Below are 21198 nucleotides of genomic sequence, written 5' to 3'. Positions count from 1 at the left end.
AAGTCAAATAATTGAGTATGATCGCTGTACAAATATTATCTGACAATTTAGTCGTCTATGGTCTGATGACGAATTGCTTGGATGCTACTCTGCGTCAGCGCAATTCCGATACACACAAATATGTATATATATATTTATATTACTACAAGGTTTAGTCAGAGTTTGGAAAACAGGTTTTAATGTGTATGTCTGAGTATTTTGAGAAACTCTGCATACAGATACAAAATGTCTGTAACAAATAATTAAAATGTAACACAGATAATGGTACGATCAGAAGAAGTGTTCTAAATGCAAAGTTAAAAAATCATTGTCAGGAACCTGTTTATAGTTAACAATTGTATACCTTTTGTTCGATACTACTGCTGTTCAGAGGAACTGGCATTTAGACTTTGAATAGGTAGAGGAAAACCTTTGAATTAGCTACCAGACTATGTGACTTCAGCAAATGCTGTTGGTCTCCCCTGCTTAGAAGTAAACCATTATTTACACCTTAGAATTTGGTTCAGGCAATGTCTAAATATTAAAATATGTCAGAAATGGATAATATATATATAAATATATATATATATATAAATCCTGCACAAATACACTGAATTACATAACACACACACTTAGACTTACATGCTTACACATAAACGCTTGTATGTGTAACTACATGCATACACATACGCACGCACCTTTGAGTGCGCACGCACCCACATATACGCACAACGCATACTAGCAAATTTACACAATTATCTTACACTCATATGCGCGTACTTATAAAAAGGTTCCTTCACATTGAACGTAATATTAGAGGTTCTAGTAGCATATAATTATGTTGTGAAATGTATGTATATGGTATTTAAAGTATAGAACATAGTAGACAAGTCATGTTTGGTACCATTCTAAATCCCTGTTTATTTGCAGGTCTCCGGTTCTATTGGCAAGGAAATCGCATCTTGCAATTGCAAGTTATGGAATATAGGGAATATATTCCATAACTTGGTCAGAATGTATACATATGTATGTAGTGTCTGATAGCCAGGTTAGCATTTCTTCGGCAGGAAAACCACACAAAACAACTGTTGGAGAACCAGGACATACCCCTAATGGCATCATATGAACTGACCTATGATCTACATCGTATCAGAATGACAAGGAGCAAGAACCAATTGAATCATGCCAGCTCGTCTCTATTGTTGTATATGTGATCTGTGTGGTATATAGGCTAGGGCTCTATAAACTATAAGGGAGACATTTTCCCTTACTAGATGACTGCAGGCTTCAGGATTGATGGCTGAGTACTGGATTACACAGCGCTAGCGTATGTATTCGGTTGTACCTTTGTATTATACTTGCTTTATACTTGTTCATTTATAATATAACTTTTTGAGGTGTTGGAACCACAATTTGTTTGGAAAGCAATTATTTCTTATTGCGACTTGTAGCGCTAAACAACTACATTTTGGGTATATAGATTAAGGGGTATCAATACCGTGTGCAGGATCGACACAGCGTCCACCTCAAGGTCCAGTACCTTGAGTTTTCCATTATCGGACACAATTCAAGAAAAATACATCAGAGATACATGATCACATCACCAAGTTGCTTGTGGGAAAGAAACCTCTGCTTGCTAATCTAAAAACAAACATCCAGTAAAGTTCTGCATACTGTAATTAGTTCAGTGATTATTCCACATTTAGAATGATGGCTTTTTAAAACAAGTACGATGGCTGAGCCAAAAATGTTTGAGCCACTTTTCCCTTCTAATCTGATTGCATTCTTAACAAACGCAAGAGGGTGAGGAGTGAAACGGACGATTGAAGGGGCTAAAATTTCACTGAACATATAAGCTCTAGCTATATTAGTAGAAATACTATACCTGACAGCTGCTGTGAATACAGAAAGGAACGTGCATGCTTCTGTTTTAGGCCTGTGTTACACTAAACTGAGAGGTTACTTCTCTGTGACAGTAAAACTGTAACATTGTCTACCTAAAGATTAGATCTCAGTGCTCCCATTTACAAATACCCAAATAAGTTTCTCAACACAGGATAATTAGAGAAAGCGTAAGGGGTTACTGTAACCTGGTTCATACTTGTCTACTTTTGGAAATTAGTTTCAGGGAGATTCTTGTGGTATGAGAGTTTGCACAGCACACAGCTGAGGGGACATGTCATGCTCCTCTTAAAGGGCGTGTCTAGCTCCACCTATGGGCGTGTCTATTGCCACTCAGGGCGGTGTCCTGCAGTAGCAGGTGGAAACTAAATGACCAAGTGCAGCACGCTGCCAGAGCGGGTTTGTCTATGGGTGGCATGTGCAGTCGCAAAATATCCCTAATTTATGTGATCATTGACTCAACCAAAATGAGTTCTCTAACAAAGTGTTTTTATAACCTCCACTGTTTGGGCACACAGGGGTCAGTGCCAGCCTACACACACAGGTATCAGAGCCAGCCTACACACACTCACAGTGGTCAGTACCAGTCTACCTATACACAGTGCCACTCTACACACACACACACAGGGGTCAGTGCCAGACTACACACACACAGGTCAGTGCCAGACTACACACACACAGGTCAGTGCCAGACTACACATACACACATAGGTTTGTGCCCCCCTACATATACACAGGGCCAATACCAGTTTACCCACACACAGTGCCACTCTACACACACACAGGGGTCAGTGCCAGACACACACGTCAGTGCCAGACTACACACACACACACAGGTTAGTGCCCCCCTACACATACACAGAGGTCAGTGCCTGTGGAGCTGCTGGTGTAGAATCACAGACACTCACCGACCACTTCTCCTCCTCCAGCCTCTCCACCGAGCTCCTGTACTTAGCCTCCACTGAATAGCAATCTCCCCACCAGATCAGAGCTTCTCTCCGGGCCGGGCCAGCTCCCCCATCACTCCTCCTCCCGCATGTCTCACTCTCCGCAGCTCTCAACGTGCAGGGGTGAGAGGGGGGATCCGTCGCTGCTGCTACTACGGCCGCTGGAGACAGACGCTGTGGTGTGTGGTCTCCATGGCTGCACTTACTCTGGCCACTCACAGGCTCTCCTGGGTTAGGCGGCCGACGCTGCCCACAGACTTGCAGTGCGTGGCCTGCCTATTTTGCATGGTCGCACCAAGATCCGTTCCCCCTCACAGCCGGGCTCACGCAAGCAAGGCACGGATTTCAGATGGGACTGGGGGATTTTACAGACAGCAGCAGGGGTTAGCGCTGTTGGCTAGGTGACACTGACAGTGACACATGTGCAGATTGAGGAAGTCCTTAGTGCCACCTCTGCTGCAGTGGAAAAGTATCACAATTCCGAAAGGCGCAGCTTTTCGGAAGTGATACTTTAGGTAGTGAGGCATGATGAATGCCTCCGATAGCTTGATTAAACTCGCAGCGAGTTGAAATTGATGAATAGATCCCTCAGTCATCAAACTCATTTAGCCATGTGTATGAGTGACAAACCCAGCATGAAATACTCCTTTAGTATATATTACCTGGGTATATCTCAATTAAAAGAAAAAAATATAAACAATGGCACATTTTATGAAAAATACATTCCTCACCTCCATAAACGATCCTGCAATCCCAGCTTGGCAGGAGCCATGTTCCTCACCATATTTCTTCTTATATTCTGGAAATAAAGATAACAATGCAGTTATAGCATTTACTGTCTAGTTAACTTCAGCTGTGTGAGGCCTAATGTTGTAGCACACACTGTGTATTACCACATGTACAGTACCACCCAGCCACAAAAGTCTAATCTCCAGCCAGCTTGGGAACTTATTCAGCCACAACTATGTAAGTCTAAAAGTTACAGCATTCAAGATTAGTCACATATTTCAGAGCTGCATTTTCTTATGAACTACTTGTGAGAAGCATCATCAGATTTATTGCATTGGAACTGAAGGAAGTATTCTGTATGAGTATATAGGGACAAAGCTCATTTCTAATGAAACATTTGGGGGCTCATTTGGTGGTGGAAATATATGGGTCTTTGGGGCATGTAGGAAAAAATGCAGACAAGATTTGAGTTAGAAGGCCTGATTCAGAGGTGCACATGGTCGCAGTTGCGTCTTGTCCTGCAGCCGTGTCTGCATGCTAATGCCGCAACAGATTTTGAGCATATTGAGATACTCACTTGCAGTGGTGCTAATCCATCTAAGTGCTTCTTTAGACGCACCATCGGTTGCACCATCAAAGCTTGAACCAGTCCTATGGCAGGTGCAATTTCTTGGTCTAAACATGGCATCCTGTGCCTGCGCTACTGTGCCCATAGATGCAGTCTCTGTGAGCAACACTCCTGCATCTGGCTAGCCAACCCCCTGTTACCTCCCAGGAATGCCGACTGAAAGCCACAGCTCTTGTGTCCAAATTCGTTCTGTGTCTCCATACGGTAACCATCAGGATGCATGCACAGTACTTTCAACATTGGCAAACTGAAATCAGATCGGTAGTGCAGTTAGTGTGCACCTCTGGATCAGGTCCAGCAAGTGAATCAATGTGTAATTTATTTATTTTTCCTGTGGGGGCAATCATTGAACCAATATGTTTTATTTTTGTCCTGAGGGGGCCAATGTGTGTGTTTTTTTATGTGGTGCAATGTGTGTCATGTGGGGGCCAATGTGTGTTTTATTTTTTTCCCAAGGGAGTCAAGGTGTGTATTGTTTTTTTTTTTGTGGGACAAATGTACTTGTGCTGTTTTCATGCGGGGCAATATGTGTGTGGGCCAATGTGTGTGTTTTTTTTTTTGTCGGGGAAATTGTGAATGTTTTTTTTTTCTGTCAGGGGTTGGGGCTCCAAAATTTCTTGCACTGGGTGCTAGTAGACCCTGGTATGTCTCATTCCCTTACATACTATATATATCTCATTCACATCTTGCCTAACGAGATAAATGTTACCTTAAATCTATAGCTCACAATTACATACAGGCCCAGTTTCGTGGAAAGCCACAAAGGAGATAGAGGTACAGAGGCAGCATTCTGCTTTTCACATTTTATCTATTACTAGCTGATGTACCTGGTTTCACCCAGGTAGACCTTAGATATTTTATTTTCCTTCATACTATCTTAACTTCGTGCTAGTATCAAGTGCGGTAAACCTCGAAGGCGAATTCAAACAGCTGCCCAGGCGCCACCAGTTTGCATAAACCAACATAAGTAAAGGGTTGGGACATGTCAAGGAGGTACTTAGCAGTGCTGGTGTAGTTGTCCTCCTTGCTGTCATGGGACATGATGGAGAACTCCTCCTAGTTGTCCATGTGCCTCACAATTAATTCGCACCACCACCCTAGCCATGAGCTGAGTGTCACACATGAGATAGGAGAGGGACAGGAACAGGCAGGATCGATCCCTCTCCTGTGATGGGGACAATGGGTGTGAGGCACCATCTCCCCTTTAACATTCAAAAACTCAATCGCCATGTTAGAGAAAATGAAAAATCCAAATACAAAGCAAGTAAAGTATCCAAATGGGAAAACCTAGTCAAAGTGTTAAGTCCTTAGCAGTGGTGACTACAGAGGTGGGGCTGCAGCATAGTCTACTATTCAAATAAGGGAGTCACACCAACTGTCACCCCAAATGCTGCCAAACATCACTGGCAGTTGGTGTGGCTCCCCTATAGGACTGTGCTGCAGCCACACCTCTGAAGTCACCACTCCGCCCAGACAATGAGCTTACAGTCCCACAGCAATTGGGACATGTTGCTTTGTCACCCAATCACTTTGGCTGAGAGGAAACAATTTACCACTTTTCACCCCCTTAAGGGGTTGAATTTCAAAGAATCCCTGCTAAGTGGGTGCTTACATCATGGAAGGCATATACTCCCCGAATTACGTGTTTCTAGGTCCAGGGGTTTGGGCAGTTATGAGTCAGTCATTCAGGACATTTATTTTTATACATATAGATTGTTATCTCTGTGTGGATTATCTGCAGAATCTTTTCCTGAGGCACAGATACTGTATATGAATAAATAAATGTTCATTTCACTTTTCATTGACTTTTTAGTCACTTTTTATGGTAATCACATTACTCGTATTCCGTGTGATTTGTAGTTTGGAGCTTAAGTATTTACAACTGCTTTTGATGATTTATTATTGTAGATTTGTGAAGCTCCACCATCTGCTGTAGAATACTGCAATATTGCAATTACCAAATATAACAATTACAGAGAAGACAAGAGGAGCAACGAGGGGTGGCAGAATTAGAAAACATGAGCTTGCAAAAATAAAAAAAAACATTAGTGTTTGATCACAATAAGGAACTAGGGCCCTCATTCAGAGCCGCTCGTTAGCGGCAGTACGCTCGTTCCGAGCGATGTTTGCACATCTGCGCATGCATACGCGTTTTAGTACGCATGCGCGAACCAGTCAGTGCGGCCGAAAATCCTTTGTACGCTATATAGCGAGTGCCTGCTATTTTGAGTGACAGAATGAGGCGTATGTGGGTGGTAACAGGGGAAGGTGCTTGAAAATGGGGAGTGGAGATCCGAACGCAGGCGTGCTTAAAGGTCAAAACGGGCGTTTTATGGGTGTGTATATTTAAAACAGCAGCGTCATTGACCACGTCACTGGGTTATTTTATAGCCAGAACTGCACGCAAATTTGTGGTAGCAAACACCAACCACAAGAATAGCGAGCAGTTCATACGCTGGTCGATGTACTCGATTAATCTAATAAATAGCGGACATGACGTAGGATGCGAGCGGCCAGGGGGCGTTTTTAAGAAATAAACGAGCGTATGTTTTGCACGCTCGTTCAGACTTAGAGGTGGGAACAGACAGCAATGTGCGTACGGATCATTTGAATAGCCACCCCTTGTTTTTAAACGAACGACCGCAAATAGCGAACGGCTCTGAATGAGGGCCTAGATTTTTTTGTTAAAAAAAAACAAAATAACCAAATAGAAGTAACAGGAAACTTTGCATTTTAAGGGAGAAGTCAATCAGGTCTATAAAATATTATTGCTTAATAAAATAAAAAATACAGAATACTCGTGTATTACACAAACAGTGTCCAAAACTGGATAGGAAAGAAGGCCCAACTTTGCAAAGGAAACAGAGCCAGTAATAAACATATCTAAATTTGCCAACTTTCCACTGGCAATATATCTTATTTAGTAAAGTCTTGACATACCAGAGAAACTGGAAAACACTATTTATACTGTGAGTTATTCTTCCATATTTTGTGTATGAAAATGTTCTTTTCTAATGGCAGAGAATTACTACAGCACTGCCTTATACATCAACACAAGACTCTTAAGGGGCCTATACATTAGACGACTTTTTGAACAATCCAACCAAAACCAGGAGGTTTTGGTCGGATTGTTCAGAAAGTTGTCTAATGGATAGCCGGCAAGGACCAGCGATACGCGTGCACCCTGAGTCCTTGCTGACGCCGACTATCTGTGGAACATGCTCGTCAACCTGACGACGATCATCAGGTTCCACATGTTCACAGATAGGAGGTCAGTCTCCTGCACTGAATGACGTTCAGTAAACGCCGTTCAGTGCGGGCCAGGAGCCTTCCGAAAATCGAATGCCGCTTCTGGCCCCCTGGAAAAGCAGGCAAGCCTCCGACCTTGCCGAACCCTTCGACCCCCCCCCACCCGTGATAACCTGAGAAACCCAGGCAAATGTGTAAGCTGTCCAGCCCCGCCCCCTTGCGCCAGACACGCCCCTCTGCCATGCCGATGCTACAGATTTCATAGCACTAGAAAATCATCATGCAGATATGACACACACAAATACAATAAACAAAATAACTAATACATGATAAGAAATTGGAATAAAAATTACTACATGATACAGTTATATATAATAAAAACATGGGGTTAATATATAACAATCAGTGTTGCATGAGCAGCTACAGGTACAGGTACAAACTGCAAATGTGTGAGTAAACAAACAGAAAATCTCACATAAGATTTAGCAGGAGACATGGCAAGGACAGACTGGGAAGACAGAAAGTGTACAGACAAAAGTATATGTTAGACCTTATATCAGGGCCTAAAATAAGGGGGGAAAAGAAACTGTCAAATGGTGTTTGAGGGAATGAATTTCCACAATGGGGTCCAGGGACAAATCGTCAATATGGTGTTTGGGGGACAAAGCTGAAAATTTCTGCAGACTAGCAAATACAAAATTCAGCTCTCCTGAACTTGAAAACTAGTTAATTATGCAATGCTAGCTATAGTCAACAACTAAATCATAAAAAAAAAAAAAAACGGGTGGTGCAGGTGGTGTACGAAGGTGTGGAAGACTTGCCTACTTTTCCAGGTGGCAGGGAGCGCCAGCCACTCTAGGAGAGTAGGCAAGTATGGCCAATGGGGCATAGAGGGTAATGTTAAATTGGTCAAATAAAGCCACCGTTAGAATACGTTGGTATTAGATGACGGAAGCAGTCAGCTTCTGGATATGATGATAATGCAATTAATCTGTATTTGCAGAAGTTGTTTTAGTTAATTTATGGAAAACTACTTGCAGTATATGCATTAAAGATAAGGTTCTTTCAGTAGTTACAAATCATTGTGCATTTGACAGAATGAAGATAAAACCAAGAAGATAAAACTTTAAATTTACAGCTGCTATCAATAGGTCTGCATGTGTGTGTACTCTGCAGGGTTCAGATGGAAATAAGTGTACAGCAGAAAGGTTCCTACTGGGGCTGTGCTAGAACCCTGTAAATGAGGGATGTAACACTGGAGAACAGCAGAAACTTAGCAAGGTGTTTAAATCTGAACCCCTAAGCAGAGTATGGACCCATATGGACAGTACTTGCGACAGCAGCTGTAAAATTAAAATTTCTGCACCCAACAAAAACGGACATGCTATGTTTGAAAAATGACAGTTAGGATCTGATTGGTTGCTACTTTATCTTCATCCACTTTATCTCTCTCCAAAGCTTAGTACATAGACCCCTTTGTCCTGCTACCTCCCAACTGTTCAACTATGCCCTACTACTACTGTTACTGTCATTGCCACCTTCAATTCACCCATGGCCTGCATGAAACGGTCCTTTCCTTTCCAGCTTCATTTGCTACACCCCAGCAAAGTAAGTTTGGACTGAAATAATTCCCTCTTTTTGTATCTCCTAGAACCTGCAGTAGCAGTCAGCTTTCCTCTTTATCCTCCAGTTTCTGTACATTTATTGTATCATCAGATTATCATAACATTTGTTTAAACCTTTATTCTGCCATTGTATTTGCTTTGTTTGCATTTATTGTACATTACTTCAGTTTTCCTCATTATATCAAATTTAAAATATCATTTAAAATGGTTGAAAACACAAATTCAAAAATACAACCCATGTGCAGACATATGGGCCATTCAATCACCTTAGATGCAAATTGTTGAGGAAAGTGATACGGCAACATGGAATATTAAACAAAGATAAACAATAATGTACAAGAATTCCTTGTATATGGCAAAGATTGTCAAAAAGATAAATCAACAAAATAAATGAACTGTAATGTAATAATGGTAGGGGAAGAAGGAGGGAGGGGTGAAGAAATAGGGGAGGGGAGCTATGAAGGAGGAGGCCTAAACTGGGTACTCAGCACACAGTAGCGTAGAGGAGTAGAAAGCAGTAGCATAAGCTCAGTAATAAGCCCTACATTTGCTAAAGTAAGAGATCCAAAATGCCACACCAACTTCCTTTCTTCCCCCCTCCCACCACTCCAGAGTAGTCAGGCTGCAGGTTCAGTACCCAGCTCTGTTAAAGGCAGTGGGACCAGTAAATAGAAGGAGATATTGGAATGGAGAATAAAGTGAGAGATAGTTGCTTATCAGTGTGCAAGGTTGGGCAAGGGGGCTAGATCATTACAGCCTACAGATGTGTCCTTACACATCTTTGCTGCAGTTGTGCTAAAAAGCCCCTCTCGGCGTGCCAGATCCTGCGAGATTCTGCTAGCGCCGGCGTATTTTTTGCATCTTTTTTGCCGAACATGCGTCAATGCGATGCAACTAGGAACAACCAGCATACTGTGCTGATTAATGTGATATGCATCACTTGTATCTCTGTGTACGACTGAGTCTTGAATCTGTATTTGAAGTGCTACAATGTAGCAGCTGCAGCTTTTTTAACTCCAAGTTCCGTTGTGCTTCATGTACTGACTCATTTGCACACAGAAATACAAATGTCACATATCAGATTAATCAGCACAATCTGCTGGTGCGTCCTATTCGCATCGCAAAACAGTTTTGGCAAAAAGAAGATGCCCGACGCTAGCAGAGTTGCACGGGTCCTGGCGGCTCACTCATGCCAGGCATATATATTGCTGCATGGAATATTAAGGCTAGATGTATGAGGATACATCTGTAGTCATCTGCTAATGTTTCTCGCTGCACCATGCCAGAGTATCTGAGGAGCTTGCTGCTTGGATGAAAGTTTGCTCAAAATTCAGTGCCGGCTAAGTAAGGCACTTTACCCTCATCTTAGCACTTTACCCTCAACTTACACTCTTCTTTGGTAAAAGCCTCCTCCTAGAAACTGGCCAAAATAGGCTTATGATCCCAAGTCATTCATTTACACTCTTTACAGCTTCCTGTATGGGAATAATAAATATTCCAATGCAAATGTCTTAAAAATGCACTCCATCTGTAATATACTGTATAACACAGACGTTTTATCCTCCAATTCATAATATCTCAAGGCAAAAGACACCATTATATTCAGAAAGCCATTTTATGGCTCCTGTTCACTTCTTTTATATTAGTGGTCTGTCTCCACACCAACTCTGACCACACAATGTACAGGACACCTACCAAATATTTCAGTAATATTAACAAGGTGACAGCATACAGTATGGTACACTTCAGTGGCGAAACTAGGGTATTTGGAGCCCAGGGCAAGATAAAAAATGGCGCCAACGACCCCAGAATGAATGGAGCCAACGACATGGGACGTGGCCACTGAAAAATGGGGGCGTGTCAACATGACACACCACCATTTCTAGTCACTCTGGGACCATTCCTTACCATTCCATATGCACCTTAAAGCCCATAGTAGTATATCCCCTTATGCAGTGCCCCTAATGCAGTGCCCCCTGTTGTAGTGACCATTATGCAATGCAATATCCCCAGTAGCAGAGCCCCTTATGCAGTGCTCCCAGTAGTAGTGCCCCTTATGCAATGCTCCCTGTTGTACTGCATATTATACAGTGTCCCTTATGCAGTGCCACCTGTAGAGACCAATATATAGTGCCCCTTATGCAGTGCCCCTTATTTAGTGCCCCCAGTAGTGCTCCTTATGCAGTGCCCCTTATGCAGTCCCCTCAGTAGTGCACCCAGTAAAGCCCAGTATATACTGCCCCTGATACAGTGCCCCTTATATAGTGCCCCCTATGCAGTGCCAATTATACAGTGCCCCACAGTAGTGATTCCAATAGTGCACCTTATACAGTTCCCCCAGTAGTGCCCCCAGTAATGCCCAATATATAGTGCCCCTTATATAGTGTCCCCTATGCAGTGCCAATTATACAGTGCCCCCTATATAGTGCCCCCAGTAATGCCCCCTATGCTGTGCCTTTTACACATAAAACATAAACACGCAGACAGACAAATACACTTACCTGAATCCCCACTCCTGCCACACACACCAATGTCCGCTGCGCTGCTCCCATCCCACTCAACAGTGGGCACTATGGGAGAAACGTCATGACATCTCTCCCTTCATCCAGTGCAGGAGCCAGATGGCGGAGCTCATGAGTGAGCTCCTGCCCGGCTCTGGCACTGAGTGCAGCAGCGAATAAGAGTCTGTCTGACTCTTATTAGCTTCAGTGCTAAAACCACCACCGTCGGCGGTGTGTTTATTTCAGTCTGGGGTGCCGCAGACTGCACGTGACCAGGACTGCGGCCGATGGCGCCCCCTTCACCGCCGGGTCCGACGGCATCCAGGGCACGTGCCCTGATCGACACCCCCCATGTTACGCCACTGGTACACTTCAACTGTAAATATTTTATATCACACATGTTACCTTCATGTAATATATTCCCAATCTGTTACTGCTTCCTTCCTTTCCTCACATACCACAACATATCCGCTTGAGGTTGAAACACGGGTTACACCTCAGTGGATCCTCCACTGGTCTACACTCATCCCAATGGATGTAAAAGTCAACCTTGATGAGACATGCATTTATAAACTGCATCCACAGTATTCAACATTCATGAGTAATCATACAATCTACCTTAAACTAAAGACAGTGCAGGGACCCCTGTGATTTTTTTTGGCAACACCACCCTCAAATGTTATGGTTTTGGTTTTGGCAAACCACCTTCAAGTGTTTTGGTATTTTTCTATTTTGGTTTTGGATTTCTTTAAAATTGATAGAAACAGCTAAAATCATGTCATTTGGACCTGTGTACATGCAATCCATTCGGTTTTTAAAATCCGAGTTCTGAACTTAAAGCACACTCGAGCTGGGGCACAGTTCTACTCAGAACCCCTAGGTTCGGGTACGTTTGGCTTTCAGGAAAACTGAACCACACATCTCTCTTAAACTTCCAACCAAGTAAATGTAAATAAGGAGTTCATAGCGAGAAACCTAAATGGTGGTTCTACATCTGCTTTGGCCTTCCCACATCTTGTGACTTACTAGAATACATTATAAAAAGAGTTATAAACTACCTTACATAAATTGGGCTCAATTGTATCATTAAGAGACCTCCCTGGTAATGTATTATTCTGAATGCATTATCTCTTTTTTTGTGCTCCAAATTAAGATGTGCCATCTCAAACCTTCAATATGTAGTCTATCTCTACCATTTTGCCAATTTTGTGTGCACTACCTCTGTGTGTTTCATGGCTGGCCACAAATTCCTTTTCCTCCCTGGGTTGCCCAAAATTTCCACTTGACTGTTAAACCCATAATCAAACCCTTCCCTGAGCAAATGTGCTTCAAGTTGTTTAACATATGTTTTCAGCCCAGGCCCCAACCCTTCTACCCATATTGCCAGTTGTCGCCATACAGCACAGATGGCATCGCAGTTACCGCCATACAGCACAGACAGCAAAGCAAGCACAGCCATAAAGCACAGACGGAATCGCAGTCACAGCGATACAGCACAGACGCAATCGCAGTCACAGCGATACAGCACAGACATAATCGCAGTCACAGCGATACAGCACAAATAGCATAGCAGTCACAGCCATACAGCACAACAAGAATCGCAGTCACAGCCATACAGCACAAACAGCATAGCAGTCACAGCGATACAGCACAGACATAATCACAGTCACAGCCATACAGCACAGATAGAATTGCAGTCACAGCCATACAGTACAAACAGAATAGCAGTCACAGCCATACAGCACAGACATAATCACAGTCACAGCCATACAGCACAGACATAATCACAGTCACAGCCATACAGCACAGATAGAATTGCAGTCACAGCCATACAGCACAGATAGAATTGCAGTCACAGCCATACAGCACAAACAGCATAGCAGTCACAGCCATACAGCACAGACATAATCACAGTCACAACCGTCCAGTACAGACAGAATTGCAGTCACAGTCATACAGAACAGACAGAATCGCAGTCACAGCCATACAGCAGACAGAATCGCAGTCACAGCTATACAGCACAGACAGAATCGCAGTCACAGCCATACAGCAGACAGAATCGCAATCACAGCTATACAGCACAGACAGAATCGCAGTCAGTCATACAGAACAGACAGAATCTCAGTCACAGCCATACAGCAGACAGAATCGCAGTGACAGCTATACAGCACAGACAGAATCGCAGTCACAGCCATACAGCAGACAGAATCGCAGTCACAGCTATACAGCACAGACAGAATCGCAGTCACAGCCATACAGCACAGACAGAATCGCAATCACAGCCATGCAGCACAGACAGAATTGGAGTCACAGCCATACAGAACAGACAGAATCACAGTCACAGCCATACAGCACAGACAGAATCGCAGTCACAGCCATACAGCACAAACAGCATAGCAGTCACAGCCAAACAGCACAAACAGCATAGCAGTCACAGCCATACAGCAGACAGCATAGCAGTCACAGCCATACAGCACAGACAGAATCGCAGTCACAGCCATACAGCACAGACGGAATCGCAGTCACAGCCATACAGCACAGACGGAATTGCAGTCACAGCCATACAGCACAGACAGAATCGCAGTCACAGCCATGCAGCACAGACAGAATCGCAGTCACAGCCACACAGCACAGACGGAATCGCAGTCACAGCCATACAACACAGACGGAATCGCAGTCACAGCCATACAGAACAGACATAATCGCAGTCACAGCCATACAGCAAAGACAGCTCCCAGTACCGGCCATACAGCATAGACAGAATCGCAGTCACAGCCATACAGAACAGACAGAATCGCAGTCACAGCCATACAGCAAAGACAGCTCCCAGTACCGGCCATACAGCACAGACAGAATCGCAGTCACAGCCATACAGCACAGACAGAATCACAGTCACAGCCACACAGCACAGACGGAAATGCAGTCACAGCCATACAGCACAGACAGAATCGCAGTCACAGCCATACAGCAAAGACAGCTCCCAGTACCGGCCATACAGCAAAGTCGGCAAGCCAGTCACTGCCATACAGCACAGACAAAATCACAGCCACCGCTGTAGCGCAAAGACAGCATCCCAGTCACTGCCATAGCACACAGAGGGCCTGATTCAGAGCCGCTCGTAAGCGGCCGCTCGTTCGCTCTGAGTGATGTTCGCACAACTGCGCCATGCGTATGGGTCGTAATGTGCATGCGCAAACCAGTCATTGCGGTTGGAAAACATGCGCTCGTAAAACAGCGAGGGGCTGCTAATTTGATTGACAGAATGTACCGTTTGTGGCTGGTAACAGGGGAAGATGCTTGAAAACGGGGGAGTGGAGATCTGAACGCAGGCGTGCCTAACGGTCAAAAGGGCGTTTAATGGGAGTGCATAATTAGTAAAGGAGCGTCATCGACCACATCACTTGGTTGTCTTTTAGCCTGACCTGCTCGCAGTGATAGCGGGAAGAAAATCCTACCACAAGCACTGCGAGCAGTTCAGATGCCTTTCGATGATCCCGATTAATCTAATAAATACGTGTGATGCGAACGGCAAAGGGGCGTCTTTACAAAATAGCGAGCGCATTTTTCGGACGCTCGATCAGACATAGAGGCGTCAACACACCGCAAAGAGCGAGCGCTCAATTTAAATATCCAGCCCCTTTTTTAGAACGAGCTTCCGCAAATAGCGTCCGGCTCTGAATCAGGCCCAGAGAGCATTCAAGTCTCCGCCATACAGCCAAGACAGTGTGAAAAAGTTTTTGCCCACTTCCTAATTTCTTCTATTTTTGTATATTTGTCACACTCAATTATTTCATATCTTAAAAAAAATTGAATATAGGACAAAGACAAGCCGAGTAAACACAAATTACAGATTTTAAATGATGATTTCATGTTTGCAAATTATCACACATTTACACTTAATAACTTGTTGTGACATTTACCATAGATAAGTTTTTTATTGTGAGTTTGTTACTTACTTTTAACAATCTACAAAGTTTTATATGAGATATAAGGACTTCAATCATTATCAGATAAGCCCATTCATAGTTGGCTACTTTGTTGGAAAAGCTGGCAAGTCTCCCGACCAGCCGCATATCCCTAGGACCCCCCCTACACACACACACATACACACACACATACACACCACCACAAAAAAAAAAAAAACCTGCAGCAGGAGGGCAATGATGCAATTTGCTCTGAATCGCATCATCGTGGCCCTGCTTCACAATGCCAGTAATTCAGCCTCACATCCCCACACCCCACCACACCACCACCACCAGCATGCAGCATCCCCCATGCCAACCTGGCTGCTTTGTTTTTGCATGAAATCTTAGATTTGGACCTCCCTGAAATCCTATAAGCTAAACCTACATTATAATCAGTAGATTGATGATGTGTAGAATTTGAACACAGTACAATGTATTTCTGTACCCTCTGTATGCGTGTTTAAGTCTATAAATCATGCTTGTCTGACCTAAGGTATGTCTGATTCTGATCTACAATATCTACAACCACTCCGGTTACTGACAGGTCATAGATGTCATACAGGATCTTCTATCCTCACTGAGTGCTGGGAGGTTGATTGCAACTATAAATGTTATGGAATGTTAGTGTGAGGTCTGTTAGATAACGGAGTACGGTGACATCAGTACAGAATGGAAACCATACAGAGGCCATAGAAACCTTTATTATGAGTTACAGCCAGGCACAGTAGGGTATTTTTTGCAGTTTTTGTAATAACAGAACCACATCTTATATGTAAAAGTAGCACAGGAAATGTTAAGGTGCGTACACACTAGACGACTCGCAAAAGATGCAATGTCGTCAACGATTTCCCCGGCAACTCCCTTGCACTCCCAGACAAACGATATCTTGCATAAACTGTCCAATCTGACAATGATCTGACCAACGACCTGAATCTTGTTAACGAGATTAGCAGATCTTGCCTGCTGTAAGCAAGATCTGAAGATGCGATGTACGACCCGCAGGGACACGCATAGGCATCGTGAGTGGACACTCACGATTTGGACATATTTTACATGATTTGTCGTTCCGATGCGTCGAAATCTGGCAATCATGCAAAATATCGTCTAGTGTGTATGCATTTTTAGTCTTTATGTCGTGTTTTTTTTTTTATTTATGCATATTACAACAGTATATAAAATATCTGAAATTAACTAATGTTTTAATGTATGTAGGCTTTTCTAAATAATACCTGTAGCAAATGCAGAGTAGCTTCACTCTAATTGGTTTATCTGCAACGATGCCCTGATTGCTTAGTAAGGTTAAGTTGCGTACACATGGTACGATAAAGATGCACGATATGAACGATAACGATATCGATCCTATCGTTATCATTCATATTGTGCATTTTCGGTGTCTCCAACCCACCAACGACCTGCGATGCATGGGCAGGTATGGACGATAAAGATATCGTCCATCGACCGTGCATGCAGGCCAACCTGATCGATATCGACCAGGTTACTATAGGGATCGCGGGTCGTTGATGGGTTGGTGGTGTGCTGGATGATCGATATCGATCATCCAGCACAACGGGAAAGTGCAGGGAGATCGTTCAGCGATATTGTTATCGCTGACGAACGTCCCGTGTGTATGCACCATTAGATGCCACATGAGCGCTAACTGTACTTTACAATACTTTATAGTTCAATGCTGCTCTATATCAGTTAATGACAGGCCATTTGACCTGTCATTTGTGATGAGGCTCAGCAAATATGCAGTTTGCGTAATCTCAGTGGTGTTCAGAGAGGCGGGGACCCGTGTTCAGTCTCCATGTCACATGAGCATATCTCCTGGACAATGGCACTAGCGCCATTTTCTAGGTGATTTCAGCAGTGTTAGCAGAAAAGTAAGTACAGTCAGGATGTAGTTAACAGACCGGCGGACCATATGCCGCTGGTCAAATCCCGACATTGGAAGCCCAACACGGGACTTAAGATAGGCGTCGAAATACCGACGCGTATCTTAATCCCAACGCCGAAATACAGACAGATGCCAATCTGAACGAGGTAAGTCGGGGGCGCCTTAGCTATTAGCCATGGGGGGGGAGTGTTAGGTTTAGACAGCACAGTGGGGTTAGTGTTAGGTATTGGGGAGGGGTTAGGCACCACTGGGGGGGGGGGTTATGGTTAGGCACTAAGGAAGGAGGGTTAGGTATAGGCACGAAGGGGGGAGACTTAGGTTTAGGCAATAACGGGAGGGTTAGGGTTAAGGTGCGGGGTGGGGAGGGCTAGGGTTAGGCTACAAGAAGGGAGGGTTAGGAGAATAAGGGGGGAGGGTGAGTATACTTACCCGATCCCTGTCGGATACCGACCATCGGGATGCAGCTGTCGGTATTTTGACAGGAGGCATCCCGATAGTCGGCATTAAATACCCATTCCGTACAGTCTATGGGTGCAGAATAAGTGGTGAGTACCTTCCTTGACTCAGAGGACTGTGTGTACTGCACACCCTGCACCCATAATAGATATAAAACAGAAGAAAGGAGAATGGTTCATGTCGATGGTCATCACCATCATTATCTGGGCCTGGGGTAGAGCACTGATAACATAGATGCCTCATGCCAGCCCTATCTGCAGCTGTATCAACCTTTTGGTAGGTACTGACCACTGCACACTGGGCACACCCCACAAGACCTGCCGCTTTGGAGATGCTCTGACCCAGTTGTCTAGCCATCACAATTTGGCCCTTGTTAAAGACACTCAGATCCTTACGCTTGCCCATTTTTCCAGCTTCCAACACATCAACCATAAGAACTGAGTGTTCACATGCTGCCTAATACGTACATCCCACTCCTTGACAGGTGCCATTGTCATGAGATAATACAATGTACTCACTTCACCTGTCAGTGGCTTTAATGTTATTGCTGATGGGTCTATATATTTAAGCTTTCTCTGACTCACAAAGGGTTTTATTTCTTTAGAGTTCACATCTTACATAAAGGCATGGAAAACGACAAGGGGATGATGAACTAAACGGGTATGTGGTTAGGAAGCCGGCGGTCAAAATGCCGACCGCCAGCTTCCCGACAGCATAATCCCGGCAAGGGATTTAACATAGGTGTCGAAATACTGACGCCTATGTTAATCCCGATGCCGGAACACCGACCCCCCACCATCCCGATCGTCCATGACGGGTAAGTAGAACACTTAGCCCAGGGATGGGGGGTTTTAGGGACCCCCGGGGGGATTTAGGGTTAGGCACTCCCCGGGGAAGGTTAGGTTCAGGCTAGGGAAAGGGGGGGTTAGGCACTAGGGGGGGAAGTTAGGGTTAGGCACCCCCCGTGGAAGGTTAGGGTTAGGCTAGGGAAAGGGGGCATTAGGGTTAGGCACTAGGGGGGAAAGTTAGGGTTAGGCATCCCCCTGGAGGGTTAGGTTCAGGGTGCAGAAAGGGGGGGTTAGGTTTAGGGTGTGGGAAGGGGGGGTTAGGTTTAGGGTGTGGGAATGGGGGGTTAGGTTTAGGCATCCCTGGAGGGGAGGTAAGGGTTAGGCACTAGGGGGGGAGGTTAGGGTTAGGCACCCCTAAAGGAGGGTTAGGGTTAGGGGGGGGAAAGGGTTAGGAATAGTAAAAATACTCTCCCTGTCGGGATCTTCACTGTTCTGTCTTCCGGCATCTGTATTACATCCGCTGGGCTTAGGTCCGACGCCATGTCATATCGATTCCATCCAACACATAATCATTATTATACAGCTATAGGAGATACTGTGTTTGCAACAGATAACAGAGGAAACACCATCATATAAGCTGAATGCTATGTAAATTCAAGTAATGTTTTTTGTTTTGTTGTATTTATTTAATCTAACCTATATATATACTAAGCATTCTGTGCATACTTTAAGTAACCAAGGACTTAATCGCACATTAATGAAAACCAGCACTGGTGGAAACTGGAGCAGTAACAACAGTGCTGGAAAATGCATCTATAGATTCAACCAATCCAAGAGCATGATCATACATTTAAAAATGTTCCCACTACTTTACATGCCATTGGATAGCTAGATATTTCCACTAGCAGGGAAAAGAAGAGGTCTATATAAACAAAATTGTAATCTCTCATACATTTTTTTTATATACTGCTTTGGACTACTATAGATCAAAAAGTTAATAAAAGTATAGCTTTACTACACACAGAATAAAAGCCATCAAGTAGGAGATTATTTTAAAGAAAATCTTTATAAAGTTAAAGATGTGCTGTGTTTTATCTGGGATGCTGTCATTATACTGATGGCCGGGATGCCAGCGCTTAGAATACCGACGCCGGAATCTCGACACCTGTCAGAATCCTGGTGCCGGCATCCCAACCGCCGGCATCCCGAAGGTAAGTAGCGGGGCTAGGGGGAGGGTTAGGCACTAGGAGGGGGTTTACGTTTAGGGTGCGGGGAAGGGGAGGTTAGGTTTAGGCACCAGGGAGGGAGGGTTAGTGTTACAGGTAGGGGGAGGGTTAGGATGCCGACCAACAGGGAGGCCGGTGTCAGGATTTTGAACGCCGGGATCCCGAGCACTCGCACCCAGTTCCCAACCTATTTTATCCAGGTGGCCTTGGTGTCCAGTATACTTATAGCCCCATCTACAGTGGCATGAGGAATGGGAAGAACACTAAAGATATTTGCTGTCATGTCTGAGGTTGCTAATTAATATTTCCTAACCCTCTCTCTCACCAGTGGGTCTAAGATGAGTCTCCTTCCTGGTCATCTAGTCCCACTGCTATAAGTACAGCCAGCGAGATACCATGTTTAGACGCTATCATCATTGACCTTACAATAGGATTAGTGCTGAAGACAGCTCCTGCTGCCTGTCTTAAACCAGCATATGTTTTAGTATTTTAAAAAAATTCACATTGCTCCCATATTTTATACAAACAGGTTGCTACAGTACCATGTAAACCACAAACCCCCACCTCACAAAAGTCTGAAAGGTGTCGCTGTCACAAATCCAGGAAAAATGTCTCAATTTCAAGTGTAAGTATGTCACACCTAGCATGCAATAGGTTTTTTGCCCTAAATTACCAATGCTTTTCCTGTACTGGTTTCTAACATGTTTACGATGGATAATAAAAAGCTCAAAAATCTTTCTTCCTCCTACTGTTTGCCTTCACTTAGTGTTTGACACCTTTTTTTTTAAATTCAAATCCAGTCAGATCCATTTGTCACCTGATATTAAAATAATGTTCCAGCTACAAATAGTAGTTTATATCAGTCTGCAGGAAAAGATTACTTATCTGTATGCTGAACGCCATCCTTTTCTTATTTGTATTTTACCCTTACTGAAATAATAAAAAAAACATTGGTCCACCTCTGTATCTGCCCCTTAATAACTGACTGGGAAGCTGACAACTTTTCATTTCTACATTTCAGAAGACAGCAAAGAAGAAATAAATATTATTTCATTATACAGTGCATCCGGAAAGTATTCACAACGCTTCACTTTTTCCACATTTTGTTATGTTACAGCCTTATTCCAAAATGGAATAAACTTTTGTCTTCAAAATTCTACACACAATACCCCATAATGACAATGTGTAAAAAGTTTTTTTGAGATTTTTGCTAATTTAATTTAAAAAACAAAAACACTAAGAAATCATATGTATATAAGTATTCACGGCCTTTGCCATGAAGCTCAAAATTTAGCTCAGGTGCATC

General features: G+C 43.8%; 1 protein-coding gene across 1 annotated transcript in view; it reads right to left on the bottom strand.

Moving 5' to 3' along the window:
• ITGA9 (integrin subunit alpha 9) overlaps window positions 1–21198 on the bottom strand; it is a 512195-nt gene that overhangs the window by 345533 nt on the left and 145464 nt on the right. Inside the window, exon 5 of the mRNA XM_088464409.1 lies at window positions 3560–3627. Within this exon, the coding sequence (XP_088320535.1) occupies window positions 3560–3627 (68 nt within the window). The remainder of the gene's footprint in view (window positions 1–3559; window positions 3628–21198) is intronic.

This window comes from Taudactylus pleione, unplaced genomic scaffold, assembly GCF_031769625.1.
Source record: "Taudactylus pleione unplaced genomic scaffold, aTauple2 ptg000054l, whole genome shotgun sequence".
In the NCBI taxonomy this organism is placed as follows: Eukaryota; Metazoa; Chordata; class Amphibia; order Anura; family Myobatrachidae; genus Taudactylus; species Taudactylus pleione.
Note: the sequence above shows the minus strand (reverse complement) of the source record. Positions and strands in the feature narration are given on the sequence as shown.